General features: G+C 39.9%; 1 protein-coding gene across 1 annotated transcript in view; it reads left to right on the plus strand.

The window, feature by feature from the left end:
- LRRC40 (leucine rich repeat containing 40) overlaps positions 1 to 17,104 on the plus strand; it is a 32,969-nt gene that overhangs the window by 13,397 nt on the left and 2,468 nt on the right. The window contains exons 6-13 of the mRNA XM_015415800.1: positions 563 to 705; positions 1,698 to 1,870; positions 2,090 to 2,180; positions 2,286 to 2,331; positions 5,917 to 6,028; positions 10,502 to 10,606; positions 11,457 to 11,567; positions 15,628 to 15,705. Coding sequence (XP_015271286.1) covers positions 563 to 705; positions 1,698 to 1,870; positions 2,090 to 2,180; positions 2,286 to 2,331; positions 5,917 to 6,028; positions 10,502 to 10,606; positions 11,457 to 11,567; positions 15,628 to 15,705 — 859 coding nt within the window. The remainder of the gene's footprint in view (positions 1 to 562; positions 706 to 1,697; positions 1,871 to 2,089; positions 2,181 to 2,285; positions 2,332 to 5,916; positions 6,029 to 10,501; positions 10,607 to 11,456; positions 11,568 to 15,627; positions 15,706 to 17,104) is intronic.

A 17,104-nucleotide genomic window follows, 5' to 3' on the forward strand; every position in this document is an offset into this window, starting at 1 on the left:
AAATATGATTTCCTTGGGAAACTGAGATGGCAGCAGGGGGAAAGTCACCTTTAACAATTAACTGGTCTTTGGTCCTTCTGAATAGGCAAAGGAATGTTCAGAACTTCCTTATCAATACGGTCCCACTACCGGGTACACTTCTTATCTAGAATTTGGCTATTTTCTGCCCCCTGGGTCAATAAATTTGCTTTCCCCCCCCCCTTATATGTCCTAAGCACAAGAAATCATGCCCTTATAAAAACTCATAAAATTAGACTACTCTGGAAAATTCTCTCAATTATTCCAAAGTTCACTGTCTACTACTTTTGTTTGTATTTTAATGTGGAACTATGTCATAAGAAATGCAAGATACCATGAAGCTCTCACTCTCTTTCCATAGTATGTAGTAAAATTTACCCTGCTCTAATAGTCTTGCATATTTACTTGCTCCTGGTTGTTGTTTAATGTTAAAGGTATGCTACCATGTTCGAGGTATGCTATGTTATGGTGTGGTGTTCTTTGTTTTTAGCAAATACACCATATTGACTTACTCTTGATGTTTATGTTTGATTTATTCCTGTAGGTTTAAGACAACTTGATTGCACTAAAAACTACTTAGAAACTATACCACCTGAACTGGCCAGTATGGCTTCATTAGAACAACTTTATCTAAGGAGAAATAAATTGCATTACCTCCCCAGCCTTCCTTCCTGTAAATTGTTAAAAGTAAGGTTTGTTTGCTGTGAGTAAATTTGATGCCATATTGGAGGGTTTTTTACCCTTAGCCTGTTGTAGTTCACTAAATTTTGTTCAGGATTAAAGACTTACTCCACTCAGATATTAAAATTGAGGAAACTAGATAAGACATATTGTATATAGGTTATCTTACTATGTATAGTTGATTATCAATATAGTGCTGAGGAGAGGGTCAGAGTGATACAGACACATGTTATGGTTTTTGTGTTCAAGGGTTTATCCAAAACACAATTTATTTATTTTTTAAAGAGAGCCAAAATGGTGCAGTGGTTAGAATGTCAGCTCTGGGACACACAGGATCAAATCTCTGGTCTGCCATGGAAGCTTGCTGGGTGACCTTGAGCCAATCATACATTCAAACTAACCTACCTCACAGGGTTGTTAGAATAAATGCAGGTGCAGGAATGTTGTAGATCACTTTGGGTCCCCCATGGGAGACAATTAATAAATAGATTAAATAAAAAACAAAAAATTTAATTTAATTGCAATTTTGTTGATCACTGAACGAAAGACATTTGTTGATCACTGAATTAAAGACATAAAACTCTATGGGACTATAGCCTATTGAAGTTCCTCCCCTCTCCAAACCCCACCTTTCTCAGGCTCCACCCTCAAAATCTCCGGCTATTTCCCAACTCAGAATTGGCAACCCTACCCTGACTCCACTCTGCCCCTGTACCTTTCTTACAGTATGCCTACATATCAAAAGCATTTTCTCTTCCATTATGAATTTAGCTCTTCTTTTAAGATCTTTCTTAGAGGCATTTCTCCATGTGCTCTGACAAGGGATAGACTGGTTGATCACTGAATTTGTCCATCACTGAATTAAAGACATAAAACATTTGCTGCATATAGGAAATGTGGTAAAGTTAACTGAGAACCCTTTATCTCAGCATACTCTGCACCACCTTTGATATTTTATAGTATTAAAATTAATGAGTGTTTGCTTTTTATTCCTCTAGGAGTTGCATGTTGGTGAAAATCAGATTGAAGTATTAACTGCTGAACACCTGAAGCATCTGAATTCCTTATGTGTATTGGAACTTAGAGATAATAAGCTAAAATCATTGCCCGATGAAATTACTTTGCTGCAGGGCTTAGAGCGGCTAGACCTGTCCAACAATGATATTAGCAGGTAGATTAATATAACTTCTGGTAAGGAGGCATATTTGGTTGTCTTTTTTGCTTTTGAGTAACAAATCCAGGTTTAGTCTCTTGGTGAACAATTAAAACCAGACTTTCCCCCTTAAAAAAAAACCCTGAATAGTATTCATGAAATATTACTTGGTTTGAATATTGTTAAATCTTCTTTCTTGTTCCAGGATGATTTCTGAAATGAACTTTATTTTTGCAGGCTTCCTTATAAGCTGGGGAATTTGCCTCAGCTGAAATTCCTGGCATTGGAAGGAAACCCTTTAAGGACGATCCGGAGGGATGTTCTGCAAGTAACTACATATAATTTACATATTGTCTGAAATAATTTCTACCTTTTGGTATCAATAGATGTGGCAGTTGCCAAGAATTTATGTGCATTTGTTTTTTAAAATTAGAAAGGAACGCAAGAAATTCTGAAGCACCTCAGAAGTAAAATACAAGGTAAATCTCTGACAAATAGAAGGGTCCACTTAAGTGAACCCTTGCAATAGCTTTATGGACTTAGATTGCGTATCAGCCGTTTCTCTTGCTGTGACTAGAAATAGCATTTATCCACTTCCGTTTGCTTATACACCTTCTCCTGTTGTCCACACTGTTTAAGGTGGTTTATTTAATGCATTTCAAATGAAAGTAGATGTCTTGGGTTGATTCTAAATATACATGTCTTGGGTTGATTCTAAATATACACATGTCAAGATTAGTAAAATACACTGTTGAATATTTGTAAGGATTGGTGTTCAGATAGTGGTTTAACAACTTGCCAGTCTGACTTTGGTCAGATATGTGAATATTGCAGTCATAAAATTATTTGATTACAATCACAACTAGGGATGTCACAAATTTTACAGTGAATGTTCGGCAGGCAAACATACTGGGACTGACAGTTGTACTGACTCATGAACCAAGCGTTAGATCTCATTGTCTTGCCACCATCTTACTTGTGGAGGTGAAAATCTGTGCAGTAACTGGGGTGGAGGAACTTCATCTCTCTATGCCTTGTGGCCATTTTTTAAGCCAAAACATACCATGCCTGAAGACAGCCATGCAAAGCAGTCGTAAAAAAAAAAAATGTAATTCACAAGACGTGCCAGAGCTTCCCAAAGTCAGAGTTTGCATGGGAGGATTTATCCAAGATTGGAACATTGATGCTTTCATGTTTCTTTTGTCTATGTATGCTGCATACAGAAGGCAGCCCTTTATTTTTACAGTAGCAAGCATATTTGCAGTGAACAAGTTGGGGTGGGGTGGATGATGAACTAGTCCCACATGGCTATGTGAGAACACATGTGCATGTACTACAGATTGTCAACTATTGCTACTTAACAAATCCAGATGTTAAGTGGTAACACAACCTAGGGGAAGGACTGTGTCAGGGTAGAGCAGCTGCTTGGCATATCAAAGGTCCTAGGTTCAATCCCTGGCATCTCCTATTAAAAAAGATTACACAGTAGGTGGTGTGAAAAATCCCTCCCTGCAACCCTGGAGAGCAGCTGCCAATATCAGTATTTTATTATTTTTGTTATTATACATATAACAACAATTTATTTCACAATCAACTTATTTTAAAAATACAAATATTAAAACAGAACATAGCAATTATTATGATTTTAATTAACAAAGTTATTTCACCATCCTGGACAATATCTCAGTGGCTGCATTTAAAATACTTCCACTTTTTCTGTGGTGTGTGCATTCTTTCCAACAAGAAGTAGGGTAGCTAAGTGTTCTGCTGAGTAGCCTAGTGCTTTAGTCAGAAGTGGAGTGATTATATCATCCTTAGCTTGCTTATAACGATTACAATACAGTACCACATGGGAGACAGTCTCTAATGCCCCTGCACCAGAAGGACATAATTGGTTGTTTAAAGGGATATGATTATAATGATCCTCATGTGTTGCTGATGGCAAAACATTACAGTGTGCTAAAGTAAAAGCTCTCCTGTATTTTGGGATATTTAGAGTTGTTAAATAGCTTCCACATTTCTAGAGTATCGGGAAATTTAGGTCCAGGTATAAAAGTGAGCAAGGTCTAAATGCCAGAGCATGCATCTTCTGGTAGTTTATATCCTAAAACCTTTGCTTGACACACACACACACACAAAACCTTTATTGGCATGAAAGCACAAAACATGGAAATACGGGAAAATACTAAGATGCATCAGTCACTTACACTTGGCTATTCAAGCCTCGTCTTCTGATTGCATAATATAAAAATTTTGCAACAGCCTCCATGATTTCACAATTAGAATTAAACAGAAGAAAGTGAACAATTGAGTCATCAGAGTGCCAGCTCTTACCCTCTGGAAATGGAGTAATAAAACTAGATCGGATATCCCTATAGAGGGTGCAATGAAGTATGGTGTGTGTAGTGGATTCTATATCTTTTAGAGAGCAAGGACAAAGTCTGTCTACATATGGTATCTGGCGGTATCTCCCTAAAAGTACCTCTGATGGCAGAACATTAAAGCATGCCCCTTTGCTTGACTAATTTCTAGGCTTTCTGCAGATTGTACAACAGTATGGCTAGGAGAGAACATCCTGCATTGTTTGCAGGATACTTTACTATAACTTTTTTCCCATTTTCATAAATTGATCTATCCATACTAAAGAAACAAAACTAGAGGATGGATCTCTGTGGTAAATAGTCATTGAGAAGTTTATGGCTGTAATCTTAGTTATATCTGATAGCAAATCCACCTTGAGGCTTACAACAGCAGTTATTACACATTATTAGGAAGTCCCAGAATACTTCTGAGTAGAGACCACTGGAATTGATTGCTCAGATTGTGTAAGCCAGCTTCATGGTTCATTTAATTCTGTTTGTTCTTTAAACAATTGGCAGTGTACCCCAATGGTGAGGGGGAAAGAGGTTCACATTGATGCCCCATGATAACATATGATAAGCAGCTGAACTGCCCATCAAAAATTTGACTTCGTGCTTGTGACAGTCGAGCAGAATGTGAGCCAGGCCATTGGGTGCTCAAGCATCCCTAGTTGCAACTAGTTCTCGGTGTCTATCAGGGTTTTGGATTATGTATTTCATAAACAGTTTCACTTGCCCCCTCTCCCAGCACTGCATGGGATACTACAGCAAAGCTTAAAAGTAGTTTCTGTAGTATGAGTCTTCCAAGAAAAAAAAAGAGTCACAAGTTCATTAGGGTAGCTAAGGCTTTAGGAATGCCTAAAGCAAGGTGTCTGGATTGTAGCTCCTTGTAGTTTTAGCAGAAGGATCCTGCCTGATTAAGAGTTGGGCCTATAACCCCTAAAAGATATATGAAATGCACTTTGTACTCCTTACCTCAGTTACTAACAGGTGTGCTTCAAATGTCCTAAACAATTAGAGGCACGGGTAGTTTGAAGTTAACAGCCTATGCTTGTGAAGCTGTTAGCATAGCTCCATCTTTTTGTTTTGTTCTTGCAGTTTTAAAATAAAAGGTATTGTTGGAAACTGTAGCAGTGTGTTTTGGTCTGATGTAATTTTTGAACTTAGGTGACTTCTCACCCTTTTTATCTCTCATACTAAGATGTACCAAATTATTTCTTTGTTCTCTATCTGAACTCCTCTGTTTCTTGCCTAGGTTTACCCAGGCTACCTGTGTCCCTTTCTACTTTTTGCCATTAAATTATGCTGAAGCAGTAGCCAACTGGGGCTGAATAAGAAGCAGAAAGGGTGAATAGGAGGAAACTTGGTGGAATCTTTGGGGGTTTGAGATGGAGAACAAGTGAGCACCCTATTTTGGCAATGAAAATTTACTGGAGTGCTATGTTCACCTAGTCTGGTTTGGGATTTTTGAGATCCTGTGCCTTCTCTGGTCTCAGTGGACTGTTTCTGAATAAAGAGGCATAAGATGGGACTCCAAATGTGATGTCTTGAGTTAAATTATTTAAAGTGAAGGTTATTACCCACGGTCTGCTTGTAGGATGACATATAATAAATATGGAACCATTTAGCCACACTTTATTGTATTTTAAGACTTGCAAGTCCTATGTGTAAAATATCAAACATGTATAATTCTGATTTCCTTAGATGATGATGAAATTAGTTCAAATGGAGAATTGTCTGTGACAGCAATGACTTTGCCAAGTCAGTCAAAGATCAACCTGCATGCTATCACTGCATTAAAAACATTAGATTATAGGTAAGTACATTGTAAGCTTATGAACCTGTAAGATTATAAATGAATATTATGAAACAGTTTTTGTTTTTCTGTTCTTGACACAGATCAAATAGTGCTGGCATAAGGCCATCAGTCCCTTACCACTGATTGGGATCGCAAGGCACTTTTTGCAGCTTGTCACTTCTTCTATCATAGATTACCCTGTTTCCTTTAAACTTGTTGCTTGTTGTTTAAATGTTGAGTGTTTTCCAGTATGCATACTTGAGAAGTTTGTCAAACTTCCAGGTTTTTTGATACTGCAGTGAAGTATCAGTTTGGTATTTTAATCAAAAGTTCAGAAATAGATTTATTTTGGATGTGAAAATAACAGTCCTTCAATGAATAGCTTTCTTAGGCACTGGTTGCAGCTCTAATACCAATTAATTGTTGTACAGTACTCTGGCTGAGATCAGCTGTTCTGTTTTGTAGCCACAGTTGCTAAGGCTAGAAAATGAACAGTCTTCCTTTTCAAACTATGTTTCTGGATATTGTGATGGGGTCTCAGCCTTAATCTGTTTCATATCTCTCCTTATATATAATTGAGTAGTGGGTGCCAAAGTTCTAAAATGCACCCCTTTAGTGTATGGACGCTTGAACTGTCAGTCAGAAGACGCTGGCTGGGTTGACTGGCTGCTTTGTGCAGTCCCGCCCAGTGTTTCAAGGTCTTTTGCATATGGAAGCTGATTGGACTTCACTGCATTCCACACCTCAAACTCCCCCCCCTCCCCGCAAGGCAGTTGGAATGTCAGTTGCATATGGAACCTTCAAGGTCTTTTGCATATGGAAGCTGATTGGACTTCACTGCATTCCACACCTCAAACTCCCCCCCCTCCCCGCAAGGCAGTTGGAATGTCAGTTGCATATGGAACCTTCAAGGTCTTTTGCATATGGAAGCTGATTGGACTTCACTGCATTCCACACCTCAAACTCCCCCCCCTCCCCGCAAGGCAGTTGGAATGTCAGTTGCATATGGAACCTTCAAGGTCTTTTGCATATGGAAGCTGATTGGACTTCACTGCATTCCACACCTCAAACTCCCCCCCCTCCCCGCAAGGCAGTTGGAATGTCAGTTGCATATGGAACCTTCAAGGTCTTTTGCATATGGAAGCTGATTGGACTTCACTGCATTCCACACCTCAAACTCCCCCCCCTCCCCGCAAGGCAGTTGGAATGTCAGTTGCATATGGAACCTTCAAGGTCTTTTGCATATGGAAGCTGATTGGACTTCACTGCATTCCACACCTCAAACTCCCCCCCCTCCCCGCAAGGCAGTTGGAATGTCAGTTGCATATGGAACCTTCAAGGTCTTTTGCATATGGAAGCTGATTGGACTTCACTGCATTCCACACCTCAAACTCCCCCCCCTCCCCGCAAGGCAGTTGGAATGTCAGTTGCATATGGAACCTTCAAGGTCTTTTGCATATGGAAGCTGATTGGACTTCACTGCATTCCACACCTCAAACTCCCCCCCCTCCCCGCAAGGCAGTTGGAATGTCAGTTGCATATGGAACCTTCAAGGTCTTTTGCATATGGAAGCTGATTGGACTTCACTGCATTCCACACCTCAAACTCCCCCCCCTCCCCGCAAGGCAGTTGGAATGTCTGGTGGTGTGTAGGTCCCAGGATCATGTTTTAAAAGCGGCCTGGGGAGATGGGGACCTCAGACAGGTTACAGTGCCATAGACTCCACCCTCCAAACCAGCCACTGTGTCCTGGGTAACAATTGCTGCCAATCTCCAGGTGAGGGCTGGAGAGCACTCAGAATTACAACTGCTCTTCAGGTAGCAGAGATCAGTTCCTCTGGAGAAAACAGTGGCCTCTGTCATTATACCCTGCTGAGGTCACCACAGCAAATTGACACTGTTTGCCCAAAGCCAGAGCACTCCCCCAGAGCCTCTTTCTAGATCCCGTTGTATTGCTTTCACAACGGGCTTTACTGCTAGTTTGTGTATAATTGGGAAGCCACACCAGTGACACACCTAGCCTATTTGGCGCCCAGGGCAGACAATTTTTTAAATCTCCCCCCCCCCCCCAGTTATTTTATTTTTATTTTTTTGCCATCAAGTCACAGCTGACTTCTGGTGACCCTGTAGGGTTTTCAAGGCAAGAGATGTTTGGAACTGGTTTGCCTGCTTCCACGTTGGCCCTCCTTAACTTCTGAGATACGACGAGAGCAGGCTAGGTTGGGGCTATCCAGTTCTGAGCCCCTCCTGTATATGACATTATTTTCATTAATAATCATGAAATAAAATGAATAATAATAGTGGCAGAAAGTAGATTCAGGTGGGTAGTTGTGTTGGTCTGAAGTAGCAGAACAGAGTTTGGTCTTAAAGGTGCCGCTGGATCCATACTTTGTATTCAGTGGCCATAAAAGAAAAGCAGACAGTGAAAAATGTCTTGTGCTTAACATCATATATATAATCATGTCAGTTTTTAAAAACTGCAAATTCCAACACGCTATTTCATCATAAGAGCCAGTATGGAGTAGTGATTATAATGTTGGACTAGAATCTGGGAGATCCAGGCTCGAATCCCCACTCATGCCATGAAAGCTTGCTGGGTGACCTTGGGCCAGTCACATTACTCTCAGCCCTGATCTGGATAGCCCCAGAACAGTCTGATCTCATCATATCTCAGAAGCTAAGCAGGGCCGACAGGGAGGCAGGCGATGGCAAACCACCTCTGAATGTCCCTTGCCTTGAAAACCCTACAGGGTCACCATAAGTCACCTGTGACTTGACAGGAAAAAAATTCCATCACACCACTCGTGTTCTGTGCAGGCAGTTGGGAGGGCTTCCGTTCTCCATTTCGAAGCCCAAGAGCTGACCATCTCAAACATCTACAAGGCATTTTTGAGAGCTAGGAGTCTGCCTTTGTATTAACTTTTACTAGCTTACACTAGCTAAAGCATCACAAGGGTGCCCCCATCCTCCATTGTTTCTAAACGACTAAAGTCAAACCAGAGCATCTCTGCATAGAACCTGAAGGGGGCATTTTTGCACCCCAGCAGAACCAGTGCGATGTACAAGGTACCCAGCATGATATTAACAAAGGTTTGCTACCATACTGCTCTTAAATACATTCTGTCACCAAGTAGGATAGGGATGAGAAGAAGTGAAAATAAAGGGGGGGACATAAAATGGGATGAAGGGAGACAGAAATGAGTGAGAAATGTGTGGGAAAGAGGGAGAGAAATTAAAAGAGGGAAAGCTTGTTTTATCTTGCTGCAACACCCTGACTACTGCTTTGCAAGATCTGGCTGAGCTTGGGAGCAAGGAAAGGGAGAGACAAAGGCTAAACTATTGGAGAAAATGATTTACAGGCTGGCAGTTACTGTAGCAGCTGTCAGCACCATCTGTTAAGGACATTTGCTTGAGTCTTGGAGAAAAGGGAAGCTTAGCCTATCCTAGAGCTTTTTGCTATGCTCAGATTTCCCTGCACCCCTAGTGGCCACAGTCAAACTGCATTTTAAAAACAAAAGGGAAGAGATTTGGCTGGAGGCAGCATGATGACACAGGCTTTGAGGGCACCTTCAAAAGCCTTCCTTAAGCTGCACTCAGGGTGGACCACCCCATCGCCCCCCTGGTATGCCAGTGAGCCACACTTCAGCGGGATTCATGAAAGCCTAACAGCTTTCCCGTTAAGCTCTATATGTTCATTTTAGTTACCTACAAAATGGTTATCCTGTGTTTCATCCAAAAATTTCAATGCAATTTAACAAGTAAAATATTAGTTGCTCTGCAACATTCAATTAAAGCATCATATACATCAGTATTAAAGATTTAAAAAAAAAAAACCCTGGGGCACAGAACAGCTCAAGGACAAGGTCAACAGAAAGCCAGAACATTTCAGAGCAGGAAATCAGTGAACAGCCAGTATAAGAAAATTCAGTTGCATAAGTGAAAATAGGCAGCACCATATTATTGATAATTGCTGTGTTGGTTATTAGTCCCAAAGGTTCTGTAGCCAAAACACTGGTTATTGTGAGTTCTTTTGAGAAATGGGGTGTACAGTGAGTAATAAATATATACAGAAGCACCCTTCACAGTTGTTCTAGTACACTGGAATAAATCTGCACTTGGATTACTGGCAGCTGTTCACCACTGTCATTTTCCTTTCTGTAAAGCATTTCTTTAGTCCTATAAAAATATTTGTCTGACATTCCCTTCCCATATTGGTTATTCTAGCATCCCACTTACCCTGCAATATACCTTTTCTTTTCTTTTTTTATTCCTTACTGATTTGGTTCAATACTGATCCTATTTGGCTCAAGAGCCCACAGGTTGCAGACCCCTGATTTTGGGCTTTACAGGCCGAAGCTAGCACCTTGAATTGTGTCTGAAAGCATACTGGTAGAAAAGTCAGTTGTTATGCTTACCTATGCTAAAATAAACCTGTCTAGTAAATGGTACTTACGAGTATTCTAAACTGGATTGTAAAAAATATATTCTTCAGTGAGAAACAGGCAACTGTAATACCAGAAGACGTATTTAACACAGTAGGGAACAATCCAGTAACGACTGTGAACTTCAGCAGTCATCTGACTGAAATTCCAGAAAGGTACTAAATGCATGTTATACTAATTTTCGTACAGTTAAATGGTTTATGCATGAGTCTCATGAGGAAATCTATCATTTCAGTTGCATTAATATTTACTGATTTTGACAGACTTTGTAAGTAGTTATGTATGTGTGCTAGAAAGATAATAATGGATTTGTTTTAAAATGTTTTCCAAGTATTTTTGGTAACAAAGGAGATTCCCCTCTCCAGTACTATATGGTGTGATGTTACAAAAACACATCCAAATATACCCATGTGAGCAGTGCCAAGTTCTTGCAGAACAGAAGAGAAATGAGCATAGGTTTTATTTGCTATGCTCTCTTTTTGTCAAAGTGCTCAAAGGTAGCTTCCCGTCCAGGCAGCTTGCAAGGCTAAACATGCTTAATCAGTAGAACTGTGTTCTGTCCTTAGGCTATTCTTTGATGGTCTTTCAGCATTAAGCTGTCTGTCAAGTTTGCTTGCAATATTTAGCAACAAAAGTTGCTCTGTAGAAAACATGGCTGAATAAGTCAGTCTAGTAGGTGCACTATATTAAAAACTCACTGAAGTGAGGTATGGGTTAACACATAAATCCACCTGTTTTGTGTTTCATTTTTTGTTCTCTGAGTTTGGGATTAGTTAACAGCAACTGCCCAATTTTGTGAATCCTCTTCAAAATACTTGTTTGCTGACTTCTTGTGGATGAGATTAAATTTTAGCACAAGCGTGGTACTCAGCTATAGCTAAATAACATAATGTATGGCTACAACATAGTGCAGGTAGTCTGATTTAAACAAAGGCCTTTTGAGATGGTTGCAAACATCTCCAACCTTAAGATCTAAGTTACTCATTATTTTGTAATTGTCTGCAGAATTGTGGAGCTAAAAAATTCTGTCTGTGACATCAATTTTGGTTTCAATAAGCTCTCTTCTGTTTCCCTGGAGCTGTGTATGCTTCACAGGTTGACACATTTGGATTTCAGGTAAGTGATTATGTGGCCATTGTTTCTAAAGTATCTATTAAATCTTAAGAACTCCTTAAAGAGTTCCCCCTGTAATAATAGATGACTTGAAAAAGAAGGAAGGGGAGGTATGCTGGGGGAAGGAGAACTGAGAAGCTATCTTTATCTGGGGGGTGGGGTGGACTATTGATAGCGGAACTCCCCCTAGTGGAGATTGTTCCTGTGGCCCAACTCTGCCTTATGTATGACAGTGGTCCAGTGAGTTCGTTTTACCCGTGTATCCAGAGGGCGGAGTCAGAACGGACTCTCCTATTTCCCAAGAAACGAGACAACACAGCTGATGTTTAAAGAATAAATGTTGTCTTTACTAAATATTGCTGATTTCTCAAGCACACAAAAACAGATGCGTTCACACATACACTCAAGTTCCTTTAGTTACAGTAGATACATAGAAAGCAATCAGTAAGAAAAATAATAAAACTCTTGACCAACAAGGAGGTAATACACAGAAGGGTACGGTTGATACTTCCCAGCTGAGAAGTAAATCTCCTCAGCAGAAAGGACGGGAACAAAAGTACTATCTTTAGGGACTCTAGTACACACTGAATGGTCCAGCCAAACCTGTGTGGGTTCTCTTGGTAGCGACCCAAGAGAACACTTAAGAATCACCTGCAGTAGACAAGTTGCAAAGGTGAAAATAGAAAATTGGATAGCTAACAGAGAAACAAAGGCTGTGTTTCTCCTTATAATACCTAGCTTTTGGGGGTTGGCACAAAGCCAACCTCCACCTACAATCTGCCCCCTTCTCTACACCTATAGGCCGATGGGTAGTGACACATCTACCTAGAGGGGAGTGGGGCAATAGTCAAATCTGAGCCTAAACTTCAATGGGAGCCATGTGGTCAGGTGTCAAAGTTGTATTGCCATAGTAACCTTTGACTTGCAGATGCTGGCCTGGTCCACAAGGTAATAAACAGGATGTTATCTTTGTGATTCAAACCAGATAAGGGTTACATGTTATCCAGAAGATCTTTAATGGTGGGCGAGTTGTTGTTTCCCAGAGTCAATGTGGCTGAGCATAATGGAGAATGTCTTCTTTGTCCCAAGGCAGGATGGGAAGGTATGGGTATGTGTGTGTCCATTAGCATACTTACGCAGCAGAACAGGCCCTGCACATTGCTTGAGCAAACTGCAAAGCACACAGCATTTCCCAAATCCCATACACACAAATGCAGAGACATTACAGACATACACACATCAGCATAGCACAAATAAAATACATTTTAAGCACACTTGCCAACACTATTGGATAGAGGGCTGAGCCCAGGAACTAGGGGAGGGAAGAAGAAAGAACGGGGTGGGGGTAACAAGACTGGGAGGAGAGCGATTTGAGGAATGGAAGAGTGTATGGTTCAGGAGAAGGATTAGGGGCTTCATGTGGGCCAAGGAGAGGGGTGGGACGGTTAGGATTTGGAACAGGGAATTAAGAGGAAGAAGTGGAGCTTACTGGAAAGGAGTCTGGGAGAGGGAGCTAAGAATTGTGGTTCAGAAGGAAAGTGGTCAAAATATTTGTAGCCACTTGATTTTTTAAAAAGGTTTTTAGGAACATGCTGTTAACTGGCTTTTAAGGGATTTGCTGTTTAGATTTTACTTCCTTGTTACTGTGTTCTTCTTATTTTTATATTGTAGGCATTTATGGATTTATTCAATTGCTATTTTGTGGTGTTACATAGATAAATAAAACAGTTGGAATAAAAACAGTTGGATAAAGAAGTTCAAGGGAATTTCTCTGGGTAAAGCTTGAGGGGGATGTCTTTGGATAAGAGGTTATTATTTCTTATTAAAAGACTTCACACCTCCATATCCTGTCAAGTCAAGCGTTCTTCGTCTGGGAGACTTTCCCCCAAGATCTGTATTAGGAAGTGGGTAAAGCAGGGGTGCGTTTTAGCCCCCCATCTGTTTAACCTTTTTTTAAATGACCTTGCCTATTTTTTTCATTAGTTGATGGCCACAACCCTAGACTTGGCTCTTCTCTTATTCCCTTGTTATATGAAGATGACACGGTTCTTTTGTCTACTTCTTGTGTTGGATTAAACAGTTTACTGAACCGTTGCCATGAATATTGTGCGATTAACAGATTGGAGTTGAATTATGAAAAATCAAAGGTATTAGTCGTTCCCTATTCCCGAAAATCTTATAAGTGGATTATTAATGGCAACAAACTTGGAACAGGTTAAGCACTTCCAATATCTGGGCATCTATTTCCAATCTAATGCTACTTGGACCTACCATCGCAGAGTGGCTATTAATGTAGCTAAAGTTAGTAATTTAGTGCAGTAATTTCGTACTTTTATTTTTCTGTTCAAGGTAACCAGTGTGTGCCAGCTGCACTTAAAGCCTTCAGTGCTAAAACTGGAGCTCAATTACTGTATGGGGTACCTCCCTAGATTGACGCAATAGACATTTCAGTTGTTTTTTTCCCCCTCTCAGAAAACTTTATTGAAATTGATAAACCTATACAAGCTTAACCCAGACGTGATAACATTTCAATTGAATGTGTCTACTCTACCTTTCTGCAAAAGATCATGGGGGTACCCATGTGTGTTCCATATGCCGCTTTATGCTTGGAGTGTGGTCAGAATTTGTTAGCTACTATTGTATGGATCCACACTATTAAATTTTGGTTATGACTCAATTTCAACTCTGACCCCTTCAGTTATACGTACCAACTACTTACTGAATCTGTTAATTCCAGCTGGCTATCTTATATCAAAGCCAAAATAAGTTCCCTGAATTTATCTCTAGAATCCTTATTTATGCTTTCTGAATCTGAGGCCTTTTAAAAAATAAAATCTAGTTTATTGGGATCAAAGCTACAAACTCTTTATAGCCTGGCTAACAGAACCTGTTCTCCCTTAAATTTGGGGATTGTTCCTAATGCAAACCTTCCAGCAGTATACCTCTATTAACTCATAGCTCCAAATTTGCATAGAGCCATATCCTTGGCTAGATTTAATGTTCTTCCTTCAGCTATCTTATCTGGTAGATTCCAAGGGATTCCCTATCCTAGCAAGTATTGTTCTTGTATGAAGGACTGTGTTGAAACTGTTGCCCATGTTCTCCTCCGCCTTCTCTATCTGGCGTCCCGTCGGGAACTTCTATATCCCATACTAGCCCAATTTTTAAAGACCCCTGATGATTTTAAGCTCCTTTCCTTGCTTGATAATCCAGATACAGAAATAACTGAAATAGTAGAAAAGTTTCTTTGCAGTGCCATGGTCTCACGACCAATAAGTGATACTATGAATTAAGTTTTATTATGATGCTACTCTTATTATGATTTTACTCTGCAATTTTAATTTTACTACTATGCATGATTTTGAATTTAGATTACTGTATCTTCATGTATATGCCAATAAAAGGTTTTGGATGGAATGTTAGCTGACATAGCTATGAAAATGCTGAACTCTTTTCAGGTTTTAGCTTTAAGCCGTAACAATAAAGTAATTGCCGCTAGGTGGGTGAAAAGTGTCCCCACAAGCATTCTATCATATATATTGAATATGCACACACATTTTATGCAGCTGGAATCTATTGCCAGGTGAAGCTTTCTAGCACCCGTATATGTAGCGGATACATGTGATAAGAACATAAGAGCAGTCCTGCTGGAATAGAGCCTCTAGTCCTGTGTCCTATTTCAAATGGTGACAAACTAGGTGCTTCTGCATGAAGGCTTCAGCCCTGTTGTTTGACCCACCTGCCAACCAATATCAAAAGATGAACATGGAGCCAGCCTTGAATATGTGGAAGAAATTAAGAGATAACTATTTATATATGATATTTATAGGTATAATGGTAACCATTTTAATTCACGTTGTATTCATGGACATGCATTACACATGATGGTGCAGATGTGTTGATGTATAATTTCCTACTCTGCTGTGATAGTAATATAAGACAGTGGTCCAGGTAGAGTGGTCTTAATTCCACCATTTAAACTTTATGTAGTAAAAAAATGGTTTGATCAAATTTCATTATCAATTAATACTTGAGGACTTTGTTTGCTTTATTTTACAATTAGAAACAACATTTTGATGTCCTTGCCTGATGAAGTGGAAACACTGGCAAGACTGCAAATTATAAACCTTGCTTTTAACAGGTAAGTGTCATTTATAAGACTACTAAATAAACTGGTCTTTTGCTTTGTTTGAAGGAGTGTCTGTGAAATAATTTCTGCCTTCCTTTTTTTAGTTCAGGAACTAAAATCACTTTGATACTCCCTATCATATGAAAAATTGATATTTTTCCAGTAGTGGCTCCTAAGTTGTTGGCCTGGCTACCTTTTGGAATCAGTCATATTTGAGGTCTTGACTCTTAAATTTAGAATCCTCTTTTTACACAGCCTTCTTGTTCTTAATATAGATTTGGGGTTCTGTTTTCTTTCTTTTGGCTGTAGATGTTGTTCTGCTTGTCTGTTTTAATGGAAGTAGTTGTATGGTGTTGTGTTATGTGGTAATGTTCCAGATCTTGAGAATCTTGCTTTGAAAGTCAAGCTTTAAAGTTGTTGGAACACATTTTGTGGTATTAAGTGGGGCACTCCTTTTTCATTCTGGCATACTTGGTATGTTTAGGAGCTCACCCATGTGGCCTGCTCATGTAAGCAGTAGTATATCAGGGATGGAAACCTCTGGGATGTTTCAGCTTCTATGATCCAGCTGTGCTATAAAGCTAGAAATCCCTGCTTATAGATGTAGGAATGCCATGTTCCCTTTATAGCTGCTAAAATCCTGGGTTTTTTAAAGGAACTACACCAGATCAGTGAAGCTACTCATCTCTTGTAGGCTTGATAAATAATTATTGTAATGTGTATACGTTATCTGTTTTCTAACAGTCTTAAACAGTCCACTGTTTATATAATTTGTCAGTTACACAGGGAGATCATTTCAGTGGAAGAGTAGAATTATTTGTGTGTCTTTCAGAAGTCTTAAACTATTTTTGTAATATTCATTCCAAGAAGCTTCCTTGTACTGCATCAGACCATCAGTCCATTGAGGTCAGTCCTGCCTACTCAGACGGGCAGCAGCTCTCCAGGATCTCGGGCAGAGTTCTTTCCCATCACCTCCTGCCTGCTCCTTTTTAACGGGAGATGCCAGGGATTGAAGTGGGACCTTTTGCATGCCAAACAGACGCTCTACCACTGAGCTACAGCCCCTCCCTAATTTGCTCTCTTTTCTATTATAAACGTAGTTTGTATGAATATTTATTTATTTATTTATTTACTTAGGCTTTTACCCCGCCCTCCCACCAAAGTGGCTCAGGGCGGCTTACAACAATTTAAAACAACATACAATATAAAACCAGCAAATACAGATATAAAATATAATAAATACAATAAAACTAAATAAGTACGGCAGCGTCCTGTGGTAAAGTGCTAGTGTGACCCAGCCGGTGCAGTCAGTTCTTATTTGAACGCTTGGTGAAACAGCTCAGTTTTCACTGCTGGAGGTCCCGTAGTGCTCTAATTTCATTAGGGAGCTCGTTTCAGTGTTGGCGCCACC

The sequence above is a fragment of the Gekko japonicus genome, unplaced genomic scaffold (genome assembly GCF_001447785.1).
Source record: "Gekko japonicus isolate JY-2015 unplaced genomic scaffold, Gekko_japonicus_V1.1 scaffold20, whole genome shotgun sequence".
Classification (NCBI taxonomy): domain Eukaryota; kingdom Metazoa; phylum Chordata; class Lepidosauria; order Squamata; family Gekkonidae; genus Gekko; species Gekko japonicus.